The 27,279-nt window shown below is 37.2% G+C and overlaps 1 protein-coding gene across 7 annotated transcripts in view; it reads right to left on the bottom strand.

Moving 5' to 3' along the window:
• Nucleotides 1-27,279, bottom strand: part of LOC127207716 (sodium channel protein type 1 subunit alpha) — a 278,089-nt gene that overhangs the window by 73,948 nt on the left and 176,862 nt on the right. For 6 of the 7 annotated variants that reach the window (XM_051167144.1, XM_051167146.1, XM_051167148.1 and 3 more), the window contains one exon: nucleotides 6,731-7,043. The exons of the other annotated variant lie outside the window; for it this stretch is intronic. In XM_051167144.1, coding sequence (XP_051023101.1) covers nucleotides 6,731-6,994 — 264 coding nt within the window. In that variant the 5' untranslated portion in view covers nucleotides 6,995-7,043. The remainder of the gene's footprint in view (nucleotides 1-6,730; nucleotides 7,044-27,279) is intronic. 7 annotated transcript variants of the gene reach the window in all.

The raw sequence follows: 27,279 nt of genomic DNA, 5'->3' as shown, positions 1-27,279 counted from the left end.
TAAGAGGGGACACATTTTCTGAACAAAGAGTGGGTGAAGATGAATGTATAGCCAGTTGGTACAGTAGCAATTCAAGTTATGAAACTGAGAAAAAAATCTCATAAGAAAAAACTTTACTCACAAATGGAAATGTCCTTGTGACACAAACAAAGTAAGCAAACAAGTATTCAGCTTGGAATCACATTTTGAAGGTCCTCAGATGACAGCAAGCATGAGATGGGAAATCTGTAACTGTATTCTTTGAAGTGCTACAGTTTTAAACCATCTGAAGAACTTAAGACTGCTAATGCTTCCTTGCACCAGGGATGGCCATATCATGGTTGTTCCCATTTTTTTTTTTCAATTTCTAACATAATATCACTGATCGGAGTTTAAATCACTTTAATAATTATGGTAGAATATTTGATTATTATATAATTTACAGATTGAGAACTGGGGCAAAGAGGATAAAAATATGTGCGCATAGGTCACAAAACATAAACTATTGGCAGTGACATTTTCGTAAGCCTGATGGCATTGATTGTCTTTATAAAAAGAGCACAGAGAGACTTGGCTGCTAGCGGGCATCAACACAAGTTTCTGCACATATGATGCAATTGTACTTTATCTTGAGACAGCATGAAGAATGCATTCTGTAACGATTACATGGTCAATGTTGTTGTTCAATGTTTGTCCTTCCCAAAACTCATAGATATAATATGCAATAGTACAAAGTGGGACATTTAAAAGGTCGTTGGTCAGTGAGGTCTTCCTCTTCAAGAACTGGTGTCCTTCCATTATCAGATCAGGCCCTCCTTGTTCTCCCTTGTCTTATAGCTTTCTACCACATGATGATTCAGCGAGTTCCTCGATTTTGAACTCCCTGGTCTCCATAAGAGCAAGCCAACACATTTCTGTTCATTGTAATTATGAATGTTGGATGTAATATCACAACAGACCAAAGGGTCTTAGAGAGTTGGTCTTTTTGTTGAGAGTTGTCTTTTAAAAATCATTCTACATTTTACTGTGAAAGAGACATGATGATTTATATAAAATTTATTAAGAGGATTCATTAATGCTTATCAGTTGAAGACTCACATTCAAAGTATCTTCAATGATGGAAAATCTCACTCTTAAGATATTTGATCAGTAGATCCTTTGCTGTTCCAATTAATTCATTCTCTTCCTCCTTCCCTCCTTTCCACTCTCTTCTCTCTCTCTCTCTCTTCACATATACATATATATATACACACACACACATATATTCTCTCTATATACAAACATATATTGTGTGATTGTGTGTTTGTATTGTATTGCTTTAATGAAGACCACGTTGATGTTTACAGATACGAATCACTAATATAAACTAAATGACCATATATTAGAAATATTATTTTAAAAGATTGAGATTTGGCTAAGCAACTGTAACACGAATCAGAGAAAACTTAATGTTTATGAATATTGTGCAATAATGAAACAATCTATTTATGAAAGAAAAATTAAGACCAGTAGAACAATACACAGACAACTTCACAGAAAAGTTATAAAATTTCTTGTGAAAGAAAGAAAGGTTATGAATGCAGCTTGGTCATCTGCTCGAATGTACTCCATGCTGGACATGCTGACATGTTCCTATAGTCCCAGCACCAGTAAAGCAGGAGGAGTGTGAGTTCAAGGCCAGCATGGGCTACATAGGGAATTGCTGTCTTAAAAAACTGAACAAATGGAACACATGGCAAGTTTGTTTTACAGAACTTTGCTGTGCAAATGTTTCTCTCTGCTCTGCTGTCTACTGGCTCACACTTGGAGATCTGCTTAGTGGGGCATAAAGTGAAATTCCCTCCTGATAACAATATTCTCTTATCAGGTTGTTCTGCTTCCACGATATGATTTGTTCCAAAATGTCAGAATGTTTTCTTCTTCTTCACACAATGTGCATTTGAAGATAAGAACAGCTGATGTCAAACGCAGGCGTAGAGGGGGACCAAACGAGGCTGATCTGGCTGCTGCCAAAGCTTCCATCAGAGCTGCACTTGCATCTTGAGCTTCTTGTAAAAGCTTTAAGTAGTTGTCACAGACTTGTGTGACTTTGTTTTCCATTTTACTTTATTTCATTTTTTTTTTTTAATTTAAAGTTCAACATAAGCCAGTCAGAGACCATTTATGCGCAGAACCTGTCCTCAGGACAGTATCTTTCATTGATATGAAAGTGCTTTGTTTTTGAAAACATATATATATGTTACATACATACACTGTGTCTCTATGTAGCTTTGGATAGCCTAGAACTTGCAATGTAGACCAGGCTGGCCTTGAACTTACAGAGATACTTTCTTTTTTTTAAATGTATTTATCATGTATATAGTATTCTGCCTCCATGTCACCAGATCTTATTATAGATGGTTGTGAGCCACCATGTGGTTGCTGGGAATTTAACTCAGGACCTCTAGAGGAGCAGACAGTGCTCTTAACGGCTGAGCCATCTCTCCAGCCCTAGAGATACTTTCTTATTTCTTTTCTTTTCTTTCTTTCTTTTTTCTTTTTTTTCTTTTTCTTTTTCTTTCTTTTTTTTTTTTTTTTTTTTTTTTTTTTTGCCTCTGCCTCCCAAACACCGGGAAAGGTGAGTACAACCAAGCTTGATAGTCTGAAAGTTCTTTAACTTAAAAGAAAAAAAAAAATGGATTTGATAGTCTGCATGGTGGTTTGAATAAAAATGGCTCCCATGGGCCCTGAATAATTAAATGCTTAGTCATCAAGGGAGTGGCACTACTTGAGAAGATTTGGATGTGGCTTGGAGTAGATGTGGCCTTGTTGGAGGAATTAGTCACTGGGGAAAGGCTTTGAGGTTTCCAAAGTCCAAGCCAGGCCCAGTGATTCTTCCTGCTGCCAGAAGATCCAAGTGTAGAGCTCTCAGCTACTTCACTAGCACCAGGTTTGCCTTATGCTTCCTGCCATGATGATAATGGACTAGACCTCTGAGTGTTAGCAAGCCCCCAATAAATGCTTTCTTCCACAAGAGTTGCCACCATCATGGTGTCTCTTTACAGTAATATGACACTAAGACGGTCTGGTCTATAAATGAGGGCACAGTATAGGGCCTGGGATTCTGGATTTCAGACTTGTGTTTTGATAGGGCCCCCTCTGAATAGTTTCATTATTAGTAAATAATGGCTACTTATTTATATTTTTATAAACAAACAAATAAATAAACTTGATGTGGTGGATTTTACGTGTGAATTGGAGGCTCCATGTTTGGGGAAGTAAATACTGGATGAGGAAAAGGCTTTCTAACATTTATCACAGGAGCCTCTGAAACACTACACGTCTCTAGGAACTCTAAATAAATGAACACAACTTATGGGATGGAGCAATTTCGGTGTAGAACATATCTGAATCTTTATTTCATAACTTCCTCATATTCACTTTTCACAAATAACAATTATGGGATGAGTAATCTCTTATTGTGGCTAGTTTTATGTCACCTTGACATAAGTTAGTCACTTTGGAAAAGGGAACCTCAATTGGGAAAATACTCTTTTTACACTGTCCTATAGGCTAGTTTGTAGTGCATTTTCTTGATTGATGATTGATATGGGATGGCCTAGCCTTTTGTGGTGCTACCCCTGGGATAGTGGTACTAGGTGCCATAAAAAATAATCAGGCTGAGCAAGCCAGTAAGCACATTCTCCCTTGGCCTCTGCTTCAGTTTGTGATTCCAGGTTCCTGCATTGATTTTTCTGCCCCAGCTTCCTTCATGATGGACTGTGATGTGGAACTGTGAAGCTGAAAGAAATCCTCCCCACACTCAAGTCGTCTTGGGTCATGATGTTTTGTCACAGCATTAAAAACTCTAACTAAGATATCTCTCTCATCCAAAATTGTCATACTTCGCAGCTTATGCCCTGACAGGAACTGGACTAACAGTAAGTTGTCCTTAAATTTTTTTGAGTATTTTAAGGTTCATGGTCAATGAAACACTTTACATGCTTAACTAACTGTGATTCTTGTTTCCTAGATATCCATTGAGAAATCCGAAATACATTGTGTTTGGTTAGAATTAACTCAAGTCATAAATATAAAAAACAATAATGTTTTTTTAAAATATCATTTGGGCCTTTTTAGAGGGGATGATTGTTGAAATCAGGGTAATAATAAAAGTTTATGTACCTGATATAAATTATTCATTTAAAGAATAAATTTAAAATTGCACATATTCATATAATAGTTATATATATATATATATATATATATATATACACATACACTTCAGCTTATTATTTTTGTTAGCTCTTAGCAATTTTAACACATTTCTAACAAAAGATCAAATAATTTTAAAAACTGTAATTTGTGGTGAAAGACAACATCACTTGAATAAGAGGCAGCCTATAAATTGGGAACAGAATCCTTATCAGCTATAATTTTGATAAAGGGTTAGTATTTAGAAAATATAAAGAACTCAAAAAAATGGAAAGAATATAGCAAACAAACCAATTTAAAAAATAAGGCATGATACTAAACAGAGTTCTTAAATGAGAAAACATATGTTGCTTAGAAACACTTAAAAATGTTCAACATCTTAAGGGAAATGGAAATGAAAGCTTCCTTGAAGTTTTACCACTCCAGTCACAATGGCTAAGGAAAAGCAAACAAAAATAAAGGAGCACAATGCTGGAATGGGGTGTTGGCAAAGGGAAACACTTATTTATTGCGGGTAAGAATGCAAACTGGTGTAGCCAGGGTAGAAATCAGTATAGTGGTTCTTCAGAAAGTTAAAAATCATCACTACTGGCTAGTTATCATAGAACTAAAGTACTGTGCATTCCATCAGAGAAGAAGAATTCATCAAAACGCATCAATCTTACCGAGCTGGGCCTGTGAGAGCTAGTGAATTTACAGGATATGCCTACTGCTGCTGTAGTGGCACAAGCAACCCAGGAGTAACCAACCACTTTCTGATTGCATTTAATTGCTAAGTCACAAGATCATGCCCATACATACCTAGCTATGTCATAAGCCCTAGGGGAGAGCCTACTGCTCTTATTCTGCTAAACTGACACAGTATTAAACCTCTCCTAATGACTTATCATTGTACCCTTAGACAATACACTGATCAGTACTTATCAGAAAAGCTTCTATTTGCAGTAGATGGCGATTTACACAGGGACCTAAAACTGTCCAAGGTTCGGGACAATAAAATATTGGAGGATCCACACGCTAAAGGTAACATATATACCAACCCCGCCATCCCATTAGTGCTCAGGCAGGTTGCTATGAACACCTAAAAAAAATGCCATGGCAAGACACCATAGAGCAGTTTCACAGATTAACTAACAGCTGTTATGACATCATGGACAAAAACCTGTGCAAGTGAAAGGCAGAACCAAATCCCAACATTGAGACTGGAACTATTGGCAATTGTTAATGACTAAGAGAGGAAGAGCGAGTTTCTCAAGATGGCTAACCATACTTCAAAGAAAGACCACACAACCAAGAATATTTGAGCAGCATACATTGGTCTTGAAAGGTTAAAAAAAAAAAAAAAAAAAAGAACACAAATTTTATGGGTAGGAAGTGGGAGGTGGATCTGGGAAGTGTTGGAGGAGGGGATAAATATGATCATAACTCTCAACGAACTAATAAAAGCTTTAAAATAGGAGTATATATCTTTGGTGATTACTAAAAAGGCATTGCTGATTAGAATAAACACAGCTATATAGATTTAGAGAGCAGGTTGATGAATAAAGTAGAACGTATTATACAGTCTGTTTTAAGAACTGGCAAGTGCAATCAGCTACATAGTGACTTTCAAAGGTTCAAACCAGTATGAAGCTGTACCTGTGTTGCAAACAGAGTCTTTGCAGATAAAACACAGTTAAGACGACGCCCATATATGTTTTGATGAGTACTGATATTGTTTGGTTGCAAAATGCCCCCTACAGTCTTATATCTATGAACTGTGAACCAAAAAAAATTTCCCTAAACAAGCAACAACAACAAAATATCCTTGTATATTGTATAACTGTATCCCATGTGGAAACAATTTCTTCAGGAAGTTGATTTATTATTTATAATATGACAAGGAAATTGAAATATCTTGTGTTGTAAAACTTTCTTCCGTGAGAAATTCACACAGTATATTTTGAGGTCTTTTTGTTTGTTTGTTTGTTTGTTTTATTAATTTATTCTTGTTACATCTCAATGTTTATCCCATCCCTTGTAGCCTCCCATTCCTCCCCCCCCCCATTTTCCCATTATTCCCCTCCCCTATGACTGTTCCTGAGGGGGATTACCTCCCCCTGTATATTCTCATAGGGTATCAAGTCTCTTCTTGGCTACCAGCTGTCCTTCCTCTGAGTGCCACCAGGTTTCCCCCTCCAGGGTACATGGTCAAATGTGAGGCACCATAGTATGTGAGAAAGTCATATCACACTCTCCACTCAACTGTGGAGTTTGTAACTCAGGTGACCTCAAGATTTCAAAGTACGTAAAATTGCTTAGTACATGTATTTGTTGAGTTATCTGCCTGTAAAAACTTATACTTATATTTAGATTTTTGTCATGGGGCATTTGGGGGCAACTCCATATGGTATAATATAACTTATTTACCTCTCATGAATATGCATTAACACCCACAACATGTTCTTATTTCTAAAGCAGAAGGACGGTTATGGCTGTGCTAATTTAGTGTGTGATGTTTCCATAACAGTCCAATGTATGCAGTTAGTGGCAAAATACACCTGGTAAAGACACTCACTTTCTTATTGATGTAGTAGGGGTCCAGGTCCTCCAGCGGCTCTGACACCATCTCTGGAGGAATGTCTCCATAGATAAATGGAAGGTTCTTCCCAGCTTCCAAGTCACTGTTTGGCTTTGGGCCATTTTCATCATCATCTTTTTTGTCTGGCTTGGGATTCTTAGCCTTTTCTTCTGCAATACGCCTTTCAATAGCTGCAAGAGATTCTCTGGTGAAGAAGTTGAAGCTGTCAGGTCCTGGTGGTACAAGCACTGTTTGCTCCATCTTGTCATCCTGCACATTTTAATTACCATTTACTCTTCATGTGAGATTCCTAAGGAGGGAGGAAACAAAAGAATTGAGAACATTAAAAGTTTGTTAATATTATAAATGTTTACCTAGAAATATGAACCAGAAGATGTAATTTTTATCTCCTCTAAAATTAAAGTGGAAAAAATAAAACTTTTAAACAAATGCATTCTCTATGTAGAATTTTACTAATAGAGGCTTTACTAATAGAGGCACTGGGTTGTGAGTTTAAAAGTTAGTTCAATCCTGCTATATGTACATTATGATAATTGTCTCCAGTTTACAGTTGAACTCTTAACCCTGAGATCTACCTGTATGGTGAAGACTATGCCTACAGAGACATAGGATGATAGATCAATCAATTCAAAGACTAAGGAAACCATGGTACATCTATACAATGGACTACTACTCAGCTGTCAAAAACAAGGACATCATGAAATTTTCAAGCAAATGGATGGAGCTGGAAAAGATCATCTTGAATGAAGTAACCCAGACCCAGAAGGACACACATGGTATATACTTACTTATAAGGGGACATTAGCCATATAATACAGGATAACCATTTTACAATCCACATACCCTAAGAACCTAAGTAACAAGGAGGACCCTAGGGAAGATGCATATTTCTCTTTCAGAAGGGCAAATAAAATAGACACTGGAAGCTGTTGAGAAGAGGGAGCAGGACTAGTGCCTACTGTAGAGGTCCTCTGAAAGACTCCACCCAGCAGGGGATTGAAGCAGAAGCTGAGTCTCACAGCCAAACTTTCAGCAGAGGGCAGAGAGTCTTGTGGAAGAGTTGAGAAACAGAAGGACCCGCAGGAGACAGGAGCTCCACAAGACAGCCAATAGAGCCAACAAATCTGAGCTCATCAGGGGGCTGTGGAGACTGATGCACCATACAATGATCATGCATGGAGAGGACGTATGCCCCTTGCTAAGATGTAGCTGATATGCATGCATCTCAGTCTCTAGAGGGCTCTCCTAGTAAGGAGAGCAGGGACTGCCCCTTCCCTGCCACGGCCTCTGTTGCCACTTTCCCCTGAAGAGGTTCCTTACCAGGCCTCAGAGGAAGAGGATATAGGAAGTCCTGATGAGACTTAATAGACTAGGGGCATGCACAAGGAGGAAGAGGGAGGGAGGGTGGGACTGTGAGGAGATGAAGGAGGGGACTATGACAGGGAAAGAAAGTGAAGAAGTTTTAAAAATAAATTTAATTTTTAAAAAGAATTGCCTAAAAAGGTGCTTGTCTCCAAGAAGATTTAAAATGTAGTCTTTGAGGCACAACAAGTGAGGACAAAGTAGTTAGAGTTCGTTGCAGTCATTCAGAGTCACATAATCTGACAGTCATTACTGTCCTACTCGTGAGTGAATGGAGCTATGACCTGAAAACTGCATTAGCCTTGTAGCATCTCTTAAACAATGACAGTCCATGGTGGGATGAATGCCATTGATATGGCTGAGATGAAAATAAACTAAACTAAAAAGAAAGGTAATAGGCACAGGAGATGGCAGAATGCCCCTAGTGCAAGAGACAGTGAGCTTTACTTCACTGAAGCAATTCTGATACATTGCAGAGTTTACAGTCCTGCAGTGCTACGTGTATTATGAGGTCCTTGGCAAAATGCAACTCCATATCTCAGAGGCAGAGCTCAAGGCCAAATCCCAGATGCACGGTTTTAAGGTATGTTTAATAAGAGCTCAGATTTCGCACATATGGCTGTGCCAAAACTTCCCAGAGCCAAAGCTCTGCCTAGTGCAGATTTTATTTGGATAGTACATTAGCTCATTAGAAAACAGCCGGCTCTTATGCAATTAGCTGCAGCTTTGCTGCCTAGGTCTGTAATAGAAAACGACAGTAAAAGTCATTTGTCAGGCTTTTTTCATGGGCCTCAGAGTTCACAGGAACAAACAGGAACCCATTTCTGCGAGGTTTGGGACTATATATATATATATATACTCAGTGGGAGAACAGGGTTTACATGAGTATTTATCCTTCACATCAATTAAGTGAACTTCTCAGAGGTTCTTAAGTCTACTTGCAATGAGCTGAGGGCCTGAAGAATAGAATGTGTCCCCGACCCGCGGGTTCAGTTATTCGTGGAGTGGCGAGGAGGGTCGCGACCTGTGAATAAAGAATTGGGCGAGAACAGAGACATGGGCCCAGGAAAACATTGCTTGTCGAGGGCCGTTTATTGTAAGGGGGTATCCAAATTTAAAGTGAGCTTCTGAGAGGGCGGGGGGCAGGAAGGAATGCAGTGGAAAGTTACAAAATCTTCTGGGCCAGGCCCAAGGACAGCAGGTGTGGAGTGGGGCGATTATTCAGAAGTCGCGATACACCGAATGTTCTCTTTCTCAAGGTCAGGCTGGATCTTTGTGGTTGCCAGGCAGAATAATTATCTCAAGTATGCAGACAGCTGTGGCTTTCAGCCAGCAGGGCCTCTCAGCCACTGGGGCAGGTCAGGCAAGGTCCTATGGCTCCTGACAAGAATGCTTTCTGCAATTCCCCCAGAAGATGCCCGAAAATGCTGGCATTTATTTCATTTTGAAATAAAAGTTTAAGTATAACCAAAACAAAGGACAGAGTAGCTAGAGTCCCCTACAGTCAGTCAGAGTCACATAATCTGACAGTCACTGCTGTCCCACTTGTGAGTGAATGGAGCAATGACCTGAGAACTGCACGAGAAAATGATTTTCTCATTAAGAAAGAGTTCTAACATACTTATGCACATGGGTTTTTATTTTAACTGGTTAATAGGAAACAATGCATGCAAATGATATAAGTTCATGTAACAGAAAATGCAATATGAAGTCTCCCTCCCACCACAGTCCTCCTACTCAGTATTAACTACTATTATCTGTCTTTTGCATATTTTCCCAGGTAGGAGATACGTATATGCTATAGGAGCATATGTATTTTCACATATATCCCATTTAAGCTATATATACAAATAGTGCAACTAAACTGTTTGATGTTTTGAATTTTACTAAAAACATATTAGAATATACTCCCATTTCAGTTTCATGTATTTTATGTTATTTTTACTAGTTTATAACAATATTGTGTGTAACTTTTAATGGCATTTTCATGCTGAGTTGTGCTTGATACTCCTTCCTCTTTATTTCCACTACATCTCTGTGCCCCGCCCATTCTTACCTTTTTGTCCAGTCTTCCTCCTTCTAGTTTCACATATCATGTGTGCTATGGCCCTTCTCCATCCAGTTTACTTGCCTCTACACGTACTTATCACCACCTATGTCATATATATTAACAGCTAAAAGCTGGGATGCACATATGAAAAAGAACTTGCTGCATATGCAATTCTGAGGCTGTTACTTCTTTCAACATAGTATTTTCTAGTGCCTTCCATTTTCATTCAGTTTTGTAATTTTATTTTCTTTACAGTTGAATAAAATCCTATTGTGTGTGTGAATTATGTTTTCTTTATCCATTCATCTATTGATAGTCATTTAAGCTGGTCTTGTTTTCTTTCCCTACTATTATTAAAAAACCACAACAAACATGGATGAGAAGCCCTTAAAGTAGAATATGGAGTCCTTTGAGTATATACTTAGGAGTGGGATGGCTAGATAATATTGAATTTCAATATTTAATTTTGAAAGAAAACTGTCTTTATGAATTTGATAATTCCTTTTAACAGCATCCTAGTTTTTTATTATATATCAATATATAAAATATAGCATAAAATATATATTATAGAACTAGTATGTTATTTTTTACAATAGATATGTATGTGTGTAAATATTTAAAAATATATTAATCATAGCTATATATATGATAGTAGAGATTAAAAACAACATGAATGCCTGTATGTATATGATTGTATTTACTAACATGCATACATGTCTATTATACTAATTTTTTTTTTTCAAGACAGGGTTTCTCTATATAGCCTTGACTGTCCTGGACTCACTTTGTAGAGCAGGCTGGCCTCGAACTCACAGAGATGTGTCTGTCTCTGCCTCCCTAGTGCTGGAATTAAAGGCGTGCACCATCACCACCCAGCTATTGTACTAATTTCTAATAGTTGACATGTCTGTTTAAATAATATAACTTTAATTTTAATTATCGACAAATTCCTGTCAAGTCTCCTGAGCTGTGTGGCATTCTACCTTTTTCTCTACATCTTCATCGCTGTTCCGTGTTAGGTTTCAAATGTTTTTAATATCATAGGAGCAAAGTTTCAAGTATTACATTTGTGTTATATTTGCCTGACTATGAAAAAAGAGGAATCTTTTCATATGTTTGTCATGTTTATTTAGTTCTGTTTAACCACCTCTTTGTCCTTGTTTTTATTTTAAGTGTGTGGCTTCTCTTAGGAATGTTGTTAACCCTTTGATTTTGAGATACTACACCGTTAAAAGATTGTCAGGTTTACTTATTTCATAGCATCCTCTCTCAGAGATTAAGTTTTTAAATAAAAAAATGTAAGAATTTTCTTGGAACAAATGTACCACTGTCGTGCATGACACTAGAGTTAGGAAAGTCTGTGCAGCGGAAGACATCAAGGATGTTAGGGCACTTTGTCTTGGATTCCATATTGCTGTAAATCTAAAACTTCTAGGGAAAAAAACCCAAAAATTAATTACAGAAAAAAATACAACTGAAGAACCTTTGTTGAATGCAATGTGAAGACATTTAAAATATTCAGATGACAAAATAAAGATAGACTGAATGTCATTCCTTAATCTTGCATAAGACGCCAAGGCTTCAGATACCAGATTTTCTCAGAGTAATACATTAGAAATAGCCTTCAAAATATGATAATTTTTTAGAGTTAGCTTAAAATAAACATGCAAATAAGCTTCTCTGAAACATTCTTAAAATGAATTTTTTCAAATTATCTAATACTATAGCACTTTAATAGATGTATGAAAAAGTCTCAATGTTTTTGCCTTGTTTGTTTATTGCTGTTCAGTTTTTTTTTTTTTTTTTTTTTTGTGTGTGTGTGTGTGTGTGTGTGTGTGTCGTGACCTAGTAAAATAATTTATAGATTTTCTATTCCTGGAATTTATTGTGATTTAAAAAAGGACTTTCCTGAAATTATGAACAGAAGATCTGTCTTTCTGTAGAATTTATGCAGTGCAAGATGTTTCAATGGAATCGCGGTATTTTACCTTACTCATTCAGACCATCTTTGTCTGTGCATACTTTTCACCTACTTGATTGTTTATGAGTCAAAGGTGCCATAAAGTCCATCTTAGTGCATGACTACTGATTTTTACAATCTCTGTCATTTCATTTCATAAATTCTATCTTTGTTGCTGTTTATGGTTGTTGAGTTAGGATCTCATTGTCAACCAAGCATGCCCTGGAACTCACTCCATGGCTTGGGCTGACATTGAAACTACAATTATCTTGCCATACTCTCCTAATTGCTTGGATTACAGGCTTTTTCCACCATGTATAATTTCATTCTAAGAATTCTAATGTTAATTTCATTCATTTGATATGATCAATGTTTGAAGACAAACTGAGACATTTACAGCCATATGTCACTTAAAGGCATGGGTATGCACTCAGAAAAATGTCACAAGATGATTTTAATGTGGAAACATAGTAGAATATGTAAACAGACTTACATGGTATAGGCAAATCACTCAATATTAATGCATCACAAAAACCCAGTATGCACTAGATGTATAAAGCTGCTATCAGCAAGATGTGGCCCAATCTTTTACTGTAAACTTTTAAAATAAGTAGATATATACCCTAAAATAATGATTTAAAACGTGTAGTGAAAAACTAGTCCACAAACTAGTGACACAGTTGCTGTTATCATCATAAAGTCTTACAGAGCTGGGCACAGTGGCACACACTTGTAATTCCATGACTGGGGAAGCAGAGGCAGGAAGATTTCTGTGAGTTTGAGGCCAGCCTGGTCTACAAAGCAAGTTCAGGACAGCCAAGGCTATCCAAAGAAACCCTGTCTTGAAAAATGAACAAATAAAAACAAAAGTGTTACAGAAAAAACTTAATTAAAAGGCTGCCATGCTCCATAGGACTGGCAGCAGAGGAGGTCTACTGACAGTACTACCACCACAAATGTAACACATTGTGCCATGAATTTAGGACAGGTACATGGATAAGGACCAAGACGTCTACAAGAGGCAATCATCATGTTGTCATCTGTCTGTGACCAAGGTACCATTGTGCAATGCTTGATATCTTGCCTAGGACAGATTTTGCCTCTCTATTTTTTACTGAGAACAAATTTGGGAGCATATAGAGGCATCTACTTTCTGCTCATTTGCATTTAATCTGGGGTCTTTGTCCATCCATTTGGTCTCATCTTTGCTGTTTCATATCTTTAGCACTTTCTTTGGTATGAAAATATTTAGATTTTAGATGGCAGCATATTTTAAATACATACTTATTGTTCATAGACTTTCATCTTTCAGAAAGGGTACGACAACAGGGTTTATTTTCCATGTTATGTGGGTAGAACAGAAGGGGCTACCTCAAGTTTTCCTATTCAGGAAAAATGAGCCACATTAGAAAAGCCCAATAAGAAAAAAATGTAGGGCCATTGACTGTGGGTGCCAACTGGGTAAACACCCAAAACTAGAGGCAGATACTACTGAAGAATATGGTCACTTCAAATATACTCTTATGGTTATAACCTGGTTTAGTTACAACAATTAAGTTCATGTGTAAGCAATATAATTAATACTATATTGACACCACATTTAGGCTGGGGAAAGTATTCCTTACTCTCGTATTAGACCTTGTATTCAAATACTACCTAAAAGTAAACCATATTATACTAATTATAAGAATGATGCTATTTTAAAATTATGATCTGGGGCCTCAGAGATGGTCTGGGTAAAGGCTCCTGCCACCAAACCTGATGACCTTCAACTTCATCTCTGCTCCACATGGCGGAAGGAGAGAACTGATTTCTCTACGTGGTCTCCTAGGCTCCTCATGTTTACCCTGCCCCTCCCTCTCCCTCTTCTCTCTCTCTTCTTTACACACACACACACACACACACACACACACACACACACACAAAGTAGCTTAGTAAATAAATAAATAACAATTTAAAACATGATGACCTGTTTTATAAAGCTACCTATGAAATATCTGAAGCTGTCAAATATCATTTAATATTAATATTTTCAAGTAAACATTATAAGCAAAATCTCTAAACTTTAGTTTGAACCTCTGCTTTCTCCATCCAGAGATAATCATTAGGCTAGAAAGAAAATTTTGATTTTTTGACCTAAGACCTTTGAACTGAAAACTTAATATGGTCCCAATTTGTGGAAATACATGTTTCATTAAGGACAGGGAATACGTTTGAATAACCTATGGTTTGGGGCTTGCAATGTTCTCTTGGCATTAGTGTGATTGGTTAGATAGAGAAGGCCCTGTACCTTTCAGAAGAGATAAACCAAGAAAATTTGGTGAGAAAAGCTTCAAAGAAAGAGTCACATTTTAAAGGCACATAAGACAAGAACTTATTCAAAATATAAAAGAGAACTAATTCCCGTAGTTAAGAAGAAAGAAAATGCATGTGGTATGTAAATGAACATACATAAAATAATTTAAAAATACATTATCAACAACAAGAATAGTTGGCAAGAATAAAATGAAAGAATAATTCTTTTGGAAAATGTTTTGAAAATTATAAGTAGACAATCCATTCTAAAGAAGACAATAAAAAGAACAGAATCTCTGAAAGAAACTGAGATGGAAGTGAGGAACTGCTTTTCTTTAAGTTGCAATAAATCAAAGTATAATAATTCGCTGAAAGAAAAAAGGATAAAAAAATTAAATGAGAATTACTTTATAGAAATTGGAACCTTCTGTCCTGTCTTCACATCCAATGATGCTTTATTTCCATAACTTTTAAACATTTTTCTAAATCTGGGAATCTTATCTATCAGTTGATACTGTTATTTGATATCTATATTTCTTTTTCATTGATTTTTTGTTTTTGTTTTTATTATTTTATTCATATTACATTTAAATTTTTATCCCCTTGCTTGTTTCCACCCATTCCTCCATCCCTCTCTCTTTGACACTATTCCCATCCCCTAGGTCTGTGACAGAAGAGGACCTTCTCCCCCACCATATGGTCACAGCCTATCAAGTCTCATGTTGGTAGCCTTCTTATTCTTTCTCTGAGTGCTACCAGGCCTCCCCACCAAGGAGAAGTGGTCAAATATAGATCACCAGAGTTCATGTCAGAGTCAGTCCCAGCTCTCTAAACAACTGTGGATAATGTCCTCTCCTTTGGTTAGATCTGAGTAGGGCTTCAATATTTACTGCATGTATTGTCTTTGGATGGTGCAGTAGCTTGAGCAGAACCTCCTGGGTCCAGATACTCCCATTATGATGTTCTTGTAGGTTTCTAGGACCCTCTAGACCCTTCTATTTCCCTATTCTCCCATACTTCTCTCACCTAGATTCCCAATAGGAGGTCTCCACATATACCCCAATCTCCTGCTAAATGAAGACTTTCAGGGGACATCTTTTGTTGGGCTAGTGTCCAATTATAAGTTAGTATATACCAAATGAGTCTTTCTGAGTCTGGGTTAACTCACTGAATATAATCATTTCTAGTTCTATCCATTCGCTCACAAATTTCAGGATTTTTTTTTTTAATGGCTGAGTAGTATTCCATAATGTAAATGTAAACCACAGTTTCTTTATCCATTCTTTGACTGAGGGACATTTAGGTTGTTTCCAGGTTCTGGCTATTACGAGTAAGGCTGCTATGAACATGATTGAGCATATTTTCTTGTTGTGTGGTAGAGCACCTTCTGGGTATACTCCAAGGAGTGGTATAGCTGGGTTTTGAGGTAGCCCTATTCCCAGTATTCTGCGAAAGGGCCAGATTGATTTCCGAAGTGGTTGTACAAGTTTGCATTCCCACCAGCAGTGAAGGAGTGTTCCCCTTTTTCCACATCCTCACCAGCATGTGCTGTCACTTGAGTTTTTGATCTGGGCCAATCCGATGGGTGTAAGATGGAATCTCAGAGTTGTTTTGATTTGCACATTTTGGATGACTAAAGACTTTGAACATTTAAGTGTTTCTTAGCCATTTGATATTCCTCTGTTGAGAATTCTCTTTTAGTTCTGAGCCCCATTTCTTAATTGGGTTATTTGGTTTGGTGGTGTTTAATTTCTTGAGCTCTTTATATATTTTGGATATTAGACCTTTGTGAGATAATAGGATTGGTGAAGATCTTTTTGCAGTCTGTAGGCTGTCGCTTTATTCTGTTGACAGTGTCTTCTGACTTACAGAAGTTTCTCAGCTTCATGAGTTCCCATTTATTAGTTGTTGACCTTAAGGCCTGGGCTGTTGGAGTTCTCTTCAGGAAGTTGTCTCCTGTACTAATGAGTTCCAGGCTCTTCCCCACTTCTTTTCTAATTAATTTAGTGTCTCTGGTTTTATGTTGAGATCTTTAATCCACTTGGATTTGAGTTTTGTGTGTGGTGCTAAATATGGGTCTACTTGCATTTTTCTACGTGTAGACATCCAGTTAGACCAGCACCATTTGTTGAAGATGCTATCCTTTCTCCATTGAATAGATGTGGCTTCTTTGTCAAAATTTAAGTGTCCATATGTGTGTGGATTTATTTCTAGGTCTTCAATTTGATTCCATTGATCAACCATCCTATTGTTATGCCAGTATCATGCTGTTTTAATTACTGTTGCTCTATAATATAACTTGAGATCAGGTATGGAGATTCCTCCGGAGGATCGTCTATTGTACAGAATTGTTTTAGCTATTCTGGGTTTTTTGTTTTTCCATATGAAGTTCAGAATTGATCTTTCAATGTCTTTAAATTTTTTGTAGTTATTTTGATAGGGATGGCATTAAATCTGTAAATTGCTTTTGGTGAGATGGCCATTTTTACTATGTTAATTCTTCCAATCCATGAACAAGGGAGATCGTTCCATCTTCTGATGTCATCTTCAATCTCCTTCTTCAGAGATTTGAAGTTTTTTTCAAACAAGTCTTTCACTTGCTTGGTTAGAGTTACTCCTAGATATTTTATGTTGCTTGTGGCTATTGTGAAGGGTGTAGTTTCCTTAATTTCTTTCTCTGCAGATTGTCATTTGTATAGAGGAAGTCTATTGACTGTTTGTTTTTTTTTTTTTTTGAGTTAATATTTTATCCAGCCATTTTGCTGAAGGTGTTTATCAGCTGTAGGAGTTTTCTGGTGGAATTTTGGGGGTCACTTATGTACACTATCATATCATCTGCAAATAGGAATAATTTGACTTCCTCTTTTCTAATTTGGATTCCCTTGATCTCCTTTTGTTGTCTTTGCTCTGGCTAGAACTTCAGACCATATTATGCTATATAACTTTATGTGGGAAGAAATCATATCTTCAATGTCTTCTAAAATTACTTGGTGTTTATGCTCAGAATTAGCCAGATTCTTGCTAAAATCATAGTCAACACCTACAAGCCCTACCCCATTCTGAGAACATCAGGAATCTAGTTGACATACTTCATGATAAAATGTTTTGGCCTTTTTTGCAAAAATTCCACTGCCAAAGGTAAAAAAAATAAAGGAAGACCAGGTAAAGTATCATTCTTACTTTTATGATCTCACAAAAGTAATTAAAATATTTTTATTGTTGCTGTGCGTGTGTGTGCATGAAGTGTGGGAATGGGAATTTGTGCCAGGCATGCACCCAGAGGTAGAACAACAACCTGAGGAGTTGCTTTTCTTTCTTTGTTTTTGTGTGAGTTCTTCGTCCTAGTCACCATGTTAGACAGGAGGTGTCTTTAGCCACTGAGTTTTCTCTGTGGGATTCTCAAGCACTGGCTAGTTCTACAAGACTTTTGTCTACTCATGGTTTTTGAGGCAGGGTCTCTAAGTAGCCTTGGCTGTCCTGGAACTCAATGTGCAGACCAGGCTGGCCTTGAACTCACAGAGGCCTTCCTTAGTGCTGTGCTCAAAGGTGTGCATCTCCACACCCGTCCTCAGAAGATGTTTTGACAGAATAAAGTGCTGATATATTTGTTCTTGGATCAAGAGCCTAAACCATTAGAAAATTGATTATATATTGACAATATCGAGAATATAAATTTCTATAAGTTCTGCTTTTTATGTGTAAATGTCGGCATACATTTTTATATTTCTCTATTATTTCTATGATGTGCTCTTTATTATCTTGAGGTTTTAGTTTAAAGTGAGTTTCCTCTTCTTCCTTCAAGGAATATTGAGTGTATCACAAATATGATGTCAGATATTCTGTGACAAAGATCTTTTCACAAAAATTAAGGTGGAAATTGACAGAGAAAGAAACCTGATATCTACCTCTGGTCTCTTCATGCACAAGAATACACACACACACACACACACACACACACACACACACACACACACTCATAAACACAAGCTTACACTCCTACCTGGGATACATTTACAAACATCCCACAAAGAATACATAATGATATATGTTATATGAAGATATTTAAGTAAATAATTCTTCCCCTAGAAAGGACCAATGAGTAAACGCTCCAGCCACATATATTTGCTAGAAATTTCATTGCTCATTATTGTGTCTATCCTGTAAATTTTAAGATAACAGGAAAGAGCTGCCTGATGGGAACAGGAAATCTAACATGGCCATTATAGCTCAGTGACTGGAAATTAAGTGCACACTTCCTGAAAGAAGGCTTTGATACATCCCAGTCCAGCTCTCTCATTTTTGTCCCCATTCTTCTCTCTGTAGAAATATGAGGTATCAATTCAGTTTCATTTGAAAACCACATTACTATAAAGCCCCACACAGTTATAGTCAATATAAATGTCACACTCTTGCTACTTTCTCAAACTATGTAGGTCATTATTTTTCTTTTTACCAATGAGGCTGGTGAATACGGAAATTATGTAGCTGTGCTTAGCAGCCCAAGGAAATTCTGTTGGAGTCAGCATTTGTCTCTTTGTTGCTGTGAAACAATGACAGAAACAAATACAAGCAAAACAAAAGTAAACTTATATGTATAATTCCCTCAGATGGAAAAAAAAGCCAATATTTTTACATGAGGTGTTGGAATAAATGTTGTAATCCAACTTTGCAAATATCTCCCTACCTTAACTATGACTTTCTTAAAATAACACAGTGTATTCAATCTATACAAAAGTACTTCTGGGTCACATGGCAGTTTAGAAACCGTGCTCACTCCTGTGGCAGAATCTTTCTGGTATACCAAGGCATTACACGTCCACTCTTTAGAATGATCTAGAAACACAGTAAATTCCTTTGAGTTAGGAGAGCCTGAGACCAGCAGTGTGTAGCTCTCACTAAGTTGATTAATAAGCATTCTATCTATAAAATCTGAACCATGCACAATTCTTGCCAGTGTCACAATTCTATCTGTTATACTATAGACTCCTGTTCACAGAAGACTCTTAAGTACAGACTCTGCTGAAGGAATTTATCGGAAATAAGTCATGAAAGATGAGATAATTTATTGATTTATAAAATTCACTATATTAATTTCCTCTACACAACATTTATCATTTGTGATATAAAATTTCAGTCAATTTATTATTTAAAACTATACTTGTTAGACTTCAATCTCAAATGTCAAATCAGTCACCATCTTTCTTTCATTATATACTGGTCTGGTTTAGGGAGACCTTTCTGGGATTCTTAACTTTCTGTGTGCCTACCAGCAGATGACTCTCAGCTTTGCACAGAGGACACAGTCCAGATGCTAGAACATCTGTCATAGCCACTGGGGCACTGAGCCAAGTCTATTCTTATCTTGATGTATGACACACAATACACATAATCAGTTTTGATTATTCTGAAAGTGTTCATTTAATACATGCTATGACAAGACACTGGGCAGGATAGTGAAGACCATTGGGTGGTGGGGGCGTGGAAGGTAATTATATTGGGAGTTCTTAAAAGGAACACAATTTCTTCACAAGCTTCTGTATGAAATAGGTTCCAAGATTTTTATTTAGTTTGGGATTTTGGTGTTAAGGCCTTTAACACAGTCATGTATGTATTCCCACAGAAAAATGGAAATGAAGATTAAACATTTTGCCATTGACTACAAACACGGAAAGCCTCTCTTTTGACTTTGTAAGTCAGTGTATGTGTATGTGTGTGTCTGTCTGTGTGTGTGTGTGTGTGTGTGTGTGTGTGTCTGTCTGTCTGTGTGAAAGGGCAAGAAACAGTAACACGATCCTGAATTACTATTAACTCATTTAAAAGTAAAAGAATAAACATCATATAACCTGTATTCATAAATCTCATGTAGAGTGACTTTTTTCTAACAGATGCACATTTTAATTCTTATTTAAATTAAATAACTTTTTGATACATTAAACTCAAAAAAATAAACATTAAGAGAACAGAACATAAAGTTCAATGTATGTTCCACATTTTTTAGTTCTAACTAGTTTTGAGGTTCTGTTCCTTTTTTTCAAAGGTCAAACAATGGAGAACTGTAAAACAGTATTGTTAAAATTTTTTATAGGAAATTTGGTTTTGAATCCATGCCTTTTCTCCTACTCAATACGTTTTCTAACATTTATTAACTATGAAAAATATTTTGTTATGCTCAACAGCAGGTGGCAGCTGACATAGTATAATTGTATGTGTTCTTGAAAGTTACAACATTCAACAACAATGAAAAACATACTCAAATTACTTTCCCTTCACTCAAAATTACCCACCTGTTACTCTAGTCTCAACACAATAAATTGCTGAAGCTACTAAGTGAGGTGGGGTATTACTTTTTTTGGTTTTAAAAGGCTGCAGTGGTAGTCTAACATAGAAGAGTATATATTGTGCAAACTGCTGCTGTTTTCTTGGTAGAACCCTGTGCGAAAGAAACATGATTCCTGAATATCAGCTCTTCATCTGGGACTCAACCTCCACCGGAAATTGGAAAATATAAATCGCCAAAGCCAAAGGTAAATTTATGTCAGTGAATCAGTGAGAATATGAATGACCAAAATGATTTCAGATATCCCAATAGAAGGTTGGCAAGATGGCTTGATGTGTAAAAAATGACACTTGATATCAAACCTGATTCTAGTCCTGGAGACCAATGATGGAAAAGTAGAATTCACTTCTACTGGTTATCCTCTGACCTCAACACACACACACACACACACACACACACGCATGCATGTGCACATATACACACATACAAAACACACACACAGACACACACACTGAAATAAATAACTAAATGTAAGAAATTTTAAAGAAATCTCAAGAGGGCTGACAGAAAAAATACAGTTAAGTGTTGAAATAAATGACATGTTTTTGTACTTCAGTGTAAACATGGTAGGGCATTGAGACATAGTGATAATAAATATTTAAGCACTCTTTATTTGAAATTCAAGTTTAACTTGCTTATTTACTTGACAATATGGCACTCCTACATCTGAAGGAAGTCTTCTGTTCTGAAATCTCTCTGCGAGTTGCCTGCATTCAGTTAATTTACACTAGCCCTTCAGCTTAACAGAAATTTCCCTTTAGAATACACTGTGTCTGAGACATACAGGAACTTCTCATGCATCGTTGTGGATTAATTTAAAGCAGTTTAAAGGGACTGATTACTTCTCAAGTCTAACGGTTGCTAGACTGATGAAAACTTTAATGACTGTGGAGAGTCTGGAATGTGGCTGATCCAGGTAGCCTACTAACAGTTGCCTTGGGGCTATCATTTTATTTATTTATTTAGAATAGATTCTTCTCTCATAAAATACATCCTAGCCACAGTTTACCCTCCCTCCACTCCTCCCTCTCCTGTAGATCTATTTCTCCTCCATTTCCTCTTCAGAAAAGAACAGTTACCCAACAGACAACAGCCAAACAGGACAAAGCAAGATACAATAAGAAAAGGCAAAAGCTCAAAGCCCTGTTATGGTGGTTGGACAGGGCAATCAAATAGGTGGGAAAAAATCCCATGAGAATGGGATTTAGAAGGCAAAAGAGTCAGAAACACACCCACTTCAACTGTTAAGGGGTCACACAGAACCACCAAGGTAACAGTCATAACATCTAAGCAGAGAGCCTGGTGCAGACCCATGCGAGGCTGATCCTCACTAATCTCTCTGAGCCCATGTGAGCTCTGCTTAGTTGATTTGGTGGGCCGTGTTCTCCTGATGGCCTCCATCGCCTCTGACTCCTACAGTCTTTCCTGCCCTTCTTCCTCAAGGTTCCCCTAGCTCCCTTGGAAATCTCCAGTTGAATCTCTTTCTCCACATAGTGTCTGAAATAGATCTCTGCACCTGCTCCTTTGGGACTATCATTTGTCCCCTGAAGAGCCTCTCTTTGCCATCTCTGTATCAGTCCTAACATATTGATACGTGCATTTTAAAAAATGAACAAACAACAAATGAAACAAACAAGACAAAAAAAAACCCAAATCCTTTCACAAGATGACATCTGAGGTCTATCTGCCTGGTTATAGGCTGCTTCTCTGATGTTCCCACCAAAGTATTTTCAAATTGCCTGGATTTACGGCTTTCTCTTTTTTTCCCTGATATTATAGAACTTCGTGAAACTGTTTTCACATTGGAACATGGAATTGGCGTAACCTAGCACCCTGTTTTGTAAAGCCATGGCCATGCAAATTTGGCTCCAAAATAAATGCTCTCTTATTCTCTTTGAGTGGTTGCTTTTCTGTCATTGTGATAAAACACTGTGACCATGGAAACTTACAGAAAAGGAGTTTATTCCAGTTTATGTTTCCATAGAATTAGAGTCCGTGACGGTGGGATGAAAACGTGGCAGCTGAGGAAGCATCGAGAGCTTCGCATCCTGAACCACAAGCAGGAATCAGAGATGGTGAGCTTGGAATGATGTACGTTTTTTTAAAAGCCTCAAAACCAATCCTAGTGATATACTTTCTCCAGGAAGGTCATACCTCCTAAGACACCTCAAACAGAGATTCGCAAATGGGGACCAAGTATGCAAATCCTCGAGATTGTAGAGTATATCTTCTTCAAACCACCACAACGTACGAGATGCGTTTTTTGCATCAACGTTTCTCATGACTAATATGATTGAGGGTGTAGGAGATTTTGGTTTGGTTGGTTTGGCTTTGGTAGGAAGGGGAAGGGCATAAGATTGACTGTGAGCTCTTAGCTCAAAGGAAGGGAGTGTGTTGGACTCATTTGAATGGTTCTTATAGGATTGTCATGTGCCAGGAAGTACTATAGTAAAAAGATGAGTTTTGGAAAATGAAATGAGATGTAAGTCAAAAGATAGAAAGTAGTAGACATGTAGGGTAAACAAGTGTGAGAGCTAATATGTAACATGAGACTATAGTTAATAAAGTAATGTCATATTCTAGATTTTTTAAAAATTATTTTTTAGCTGGTCTTGTCAAAAAAAAAGTACCTGTGTGAGTGGATAAATATGTTTCATGCCAGTGAACAGTTTTACCATTCTGTATGTATCCTATAAGATCATACTGAGGCTTTACATGTTCAGTGTAAGAGCCACTTAAAATCAGGCAGGGGACAGCAAGCATGATGCGACAGAGCCAAAGAAAACTGTTTGCTCTGTAATTTAACTTGAAATATGAAGTCCTCATGAGTGGAGCTGTTATTAAACTTTACTTTCAATTGTAGGGTATGAGAAATGTTATAAATGGTGGCAACTGATCTTCATAAATGATAGAGAAATCATAATAACCTCTTAAATAGATGGCATTTATTTCATAGTTGGATTTTTCTAATAGAATAATTTTCTCTGGAGAATGGATAATTATCATTACTACTACTACTACTACTACTACTACTACTACTATTATTATTATTATTATTATTATTATTATTATTATTATTATTATTACTAAGGCAATAAAGATATAGTCACTGTATGTTTCTGGAGAGGAAGATGATTCTAAAGGGCAAAATGTTCACAGTGAGTTTGTGGGGCTGTGGCCCATTTTGTTTTCCTATGGAAGAGTTGTTGGTCCATGTTGGGCAGACAGAATTTCCTCTGCTCTGGATATTATGGTGATAAATGCTGATGATTAGGAGCCCTGTCCTCCAACATGGACCAGATCTTCTCCAGGCCCAGTTTAATAGAAAAGGAAAACATATATGGAAAGATTTAAAAAAAAAAAAAAAGAGTCTGAATAAAGGGGGAAAGCAGACTTTGTTCTAAAGAAGAATGGAATGAAGAGCTTTGGAAATCCAAAAGACAGCAAAAAGATAAACAAGAGTTCAGAGAAAAGGGTGACACACCTGTAAGACATAAAGCCAAATAGATCCATCTGCCTGAATTCATGGTGAAGCGAAAAGAAGGAGAAACCAGGCAAGAGACTTGGGCACTGACCTCAAGAACAATCTCAGAGCACTGAGCAAGATTCAAATCTATCTCAGCTCTTGGTAAGACAGTAATTCCTCCATTGCACAGGTTTGTAGCAAGGAAAATTCCTGTTGAGTCACTTGATAGGACCCAGAGTGCAGGCCATGAAAGACCTTGAAAAATCTATTGCTAAAAACTGAACTAAGAATAAAAGGCTATGGATGTGGGAAGGACTGGGTAGGAGAACACAAGATAAGAGGAGGTGTAGGCCTGAGAAGGAGGGGAAATCATGCACACACAGTACTCACATATAACATTTTCAGTAAATAAGTTTTTTTAAGTTATGAAAACAACGAGCATAATCATGAGATAAACTGGGAATGTGATAACAGGGAACAATCAGAAATCAGGGCCTTCTACCACCCTAAGGTAAAAAAAAAGAAAGGTCCAGGAATGACAGGATACCTTCTAGAGGGCAGGATGCTGGATGATTATGCCATAAAGGCGTGGCTGTAAGAAAGCTCAGTTTAGGCAGGAAGTGCATATGGAAAAAGAGCATTGCCACCAGTGGCTGGGCACAGATCTCATCAAGTGAGAATCAGCCTGGAAATTGAAAACTGAGTCTGAGGTCAGGGGGTAGATAAACAGTTTGAGCCACTTCTCTGCCCCACTGCTGTAAAGCCTGAGAACTTTGGGTCCAGCGATGAAATGTGGACCTATAGCCTACCAGCAGGCTGACTGATAAACTTAGATGTTCCTGAAAGCATGAAGATAGGTTCTCCCCCCATCTAGAGCTCTCTGTGTGGTCAATGAGCATACCCCAATGCACTTGGGAGACACCTCAGAGCTAGGACATTGGCCACCTCAGGGCATACAATCTGGTTTGTGTCAGTAGCCTGACAGAACCTCCCCAGTACACAGACTACAAAACTATGGTCTCTGGTACACAAAGGGAAACTACCAAAGCGAAAACATCTCTGGCAAACAGCAGCTACGCGTCCCACACAGTTTCAGAACTATCAGAAACGACAAGGAGGACAACAGTGCCCAGCTGAAAGGACCATGATCCTCATCCCGAGCCGGTCATGTAGCTGGTCATCTCCAGTTATCTAGGACCTAGGAGGAATCCATTCTAACACCTCACCCTCTACTTTTCTTTTTAACCCTTGTGATTCCCCTTTTTCACTTTTGTCACTAAATTGTTAGTAGCAATTTCACCATATATTGTATTCTTAAAATATTTATCTCATTGTTTGTGAATATTTTCCATTATTTGATAATCTTTTGTCTTTTCCTTGATTTTTTTTTTTAACCTTAGCATTTCTTCTTCCCTGTCTCCTACACCTTAAGCAATAGTTTGGTTTTACCTTATATTATTTTAACTGGGATTTTTTTTTTTAAATCTTTACCTTTTCTAACTTCTTACCCTTTTTTATTTTCCTCCATAACATTCATCCTCATTTGTCTTTCTTCCTCCCTAAGTTACTCTCACATCTTCTCTCCTCCTTTGCTGTGTCTTCTTCCTTCTTTCTTTCATTTACTAACCCACATTTATCCTAAATAGAGTATGTCTGCATCTTAAATGGTTTGATGTTGTGCTTTTATTTCCATTTGCTTTTTCCCTTCTAACTGGAACAGGTGATCAAAATCTCCAGAGTGAGTTGCTCAGCACTGTGTAGTGGAACAGGACTGTAATTGTGGGACTGAGGAGGCAGAGGCATGGGGATCAGGAAGGACGTCAAGTTCAGGCTTAGCTCCATAGTGAGTTTGAGACCAGGCTAGGCCTCCTCATGAGATCATATCTCACATCAAAACAGAAACAAACAAAGAAACAAAACAAAACAAAAAAGGAAAAGCAAAAAAAAAGTGACTGAGATATTTAACATGAGATTCTAAAATAGCACTTCAAGAGGTGTGTCAAAACCAACAGATAGGAAAAGTGCGACATAGAAACACAGGGCTGGAATAAATACAAAAAAAGTAGTGTGATTTCCCCAAAAGGTCATAATTCCTCAACTTCTCAAAAACACGAAGATAGGAAAACATCTAGATGAAGATTTCACAAGTTTACTTGATCAAGGAATTCCCAAGAGGATACAAACAAGAAGATAAATTCAATCTAATATTTGAAGAGGAAAAGTCAACAATACAGAAGAAAATGTCAGCAAAACTGATGAGAAAATAGCAAGGTATATTATAAAAAAAAGTAACATGAAAGAAAGATACAGCAAGAAAATTGAGATTTTTGACAAAAAGGTTTTTTTAAGTGGTAGAAATAAAGAAAACAAACAAACCATTGGAACACATGACAATGCTTTAATCAAGAAGAATACTATTGAGTCAACAAGTCCCTAATACTAAGAAGAGAGAAAAAAAACAATGATTGCACCAGCTAAAAGAGAAACAATTAACAAATTATAGGAATTAGTAAACACAGATTGGCCAGCTAGAGATCTAGATAAAAACAAATAGACAGACAACAACAAATCTTGACCTCATTACTGTCCCCAAGAAACACACCCTTTGAGTACAGTCAGCCACTGTTGGAGAATGAATCAGTGGATGGAAAAATCTGCCAAGTGAGCGAAAGTGGAAAATAAGCGGGGGTAGCTGTCCTATATGTGAGACAGTAGACTTTAAAACAAATTAGTCAGAAGATGTAAAGAAGTCCAGGTGAGCATAAATGGGACAATTAATCAAGAAGATACAGTAACTGAGGCAGGCATAGTAGCCACACCCTTAAACCCAGAACTATGTAGACAGAAACGCAAATCTCTGAATTAGAGGCAGCCTGATCAACAATTCAAAAACAGGGCTACACAGAGTGATTGTCTCAAAAACAAAGAGAAGAAGAAAAAAAAAAGACAACTGTAGATGCACACTGAATGTTGGAGTTCTCAATTTCATAAAACAAACATTAATGAAGACAAAAATTCAGATATATCCTTAAATAATAATAGTGGATAATTACAA

The sequence above is a fragment of the Acomys russatus genome, chromosome 24, assembly GCF_903995435.1.
Source record: "Acomys russatus chromosome 24, mAcoRus1.1, whole genome shotgun sequence".
NCBI lineage: Eukaryota > Metazoa > Chordata > Mammalia > Rodentia > Muridae > Acomys > Acomys russatus.
This window is presented reverse-complemented; position numbering and strand designations above follow the sequence as displayed.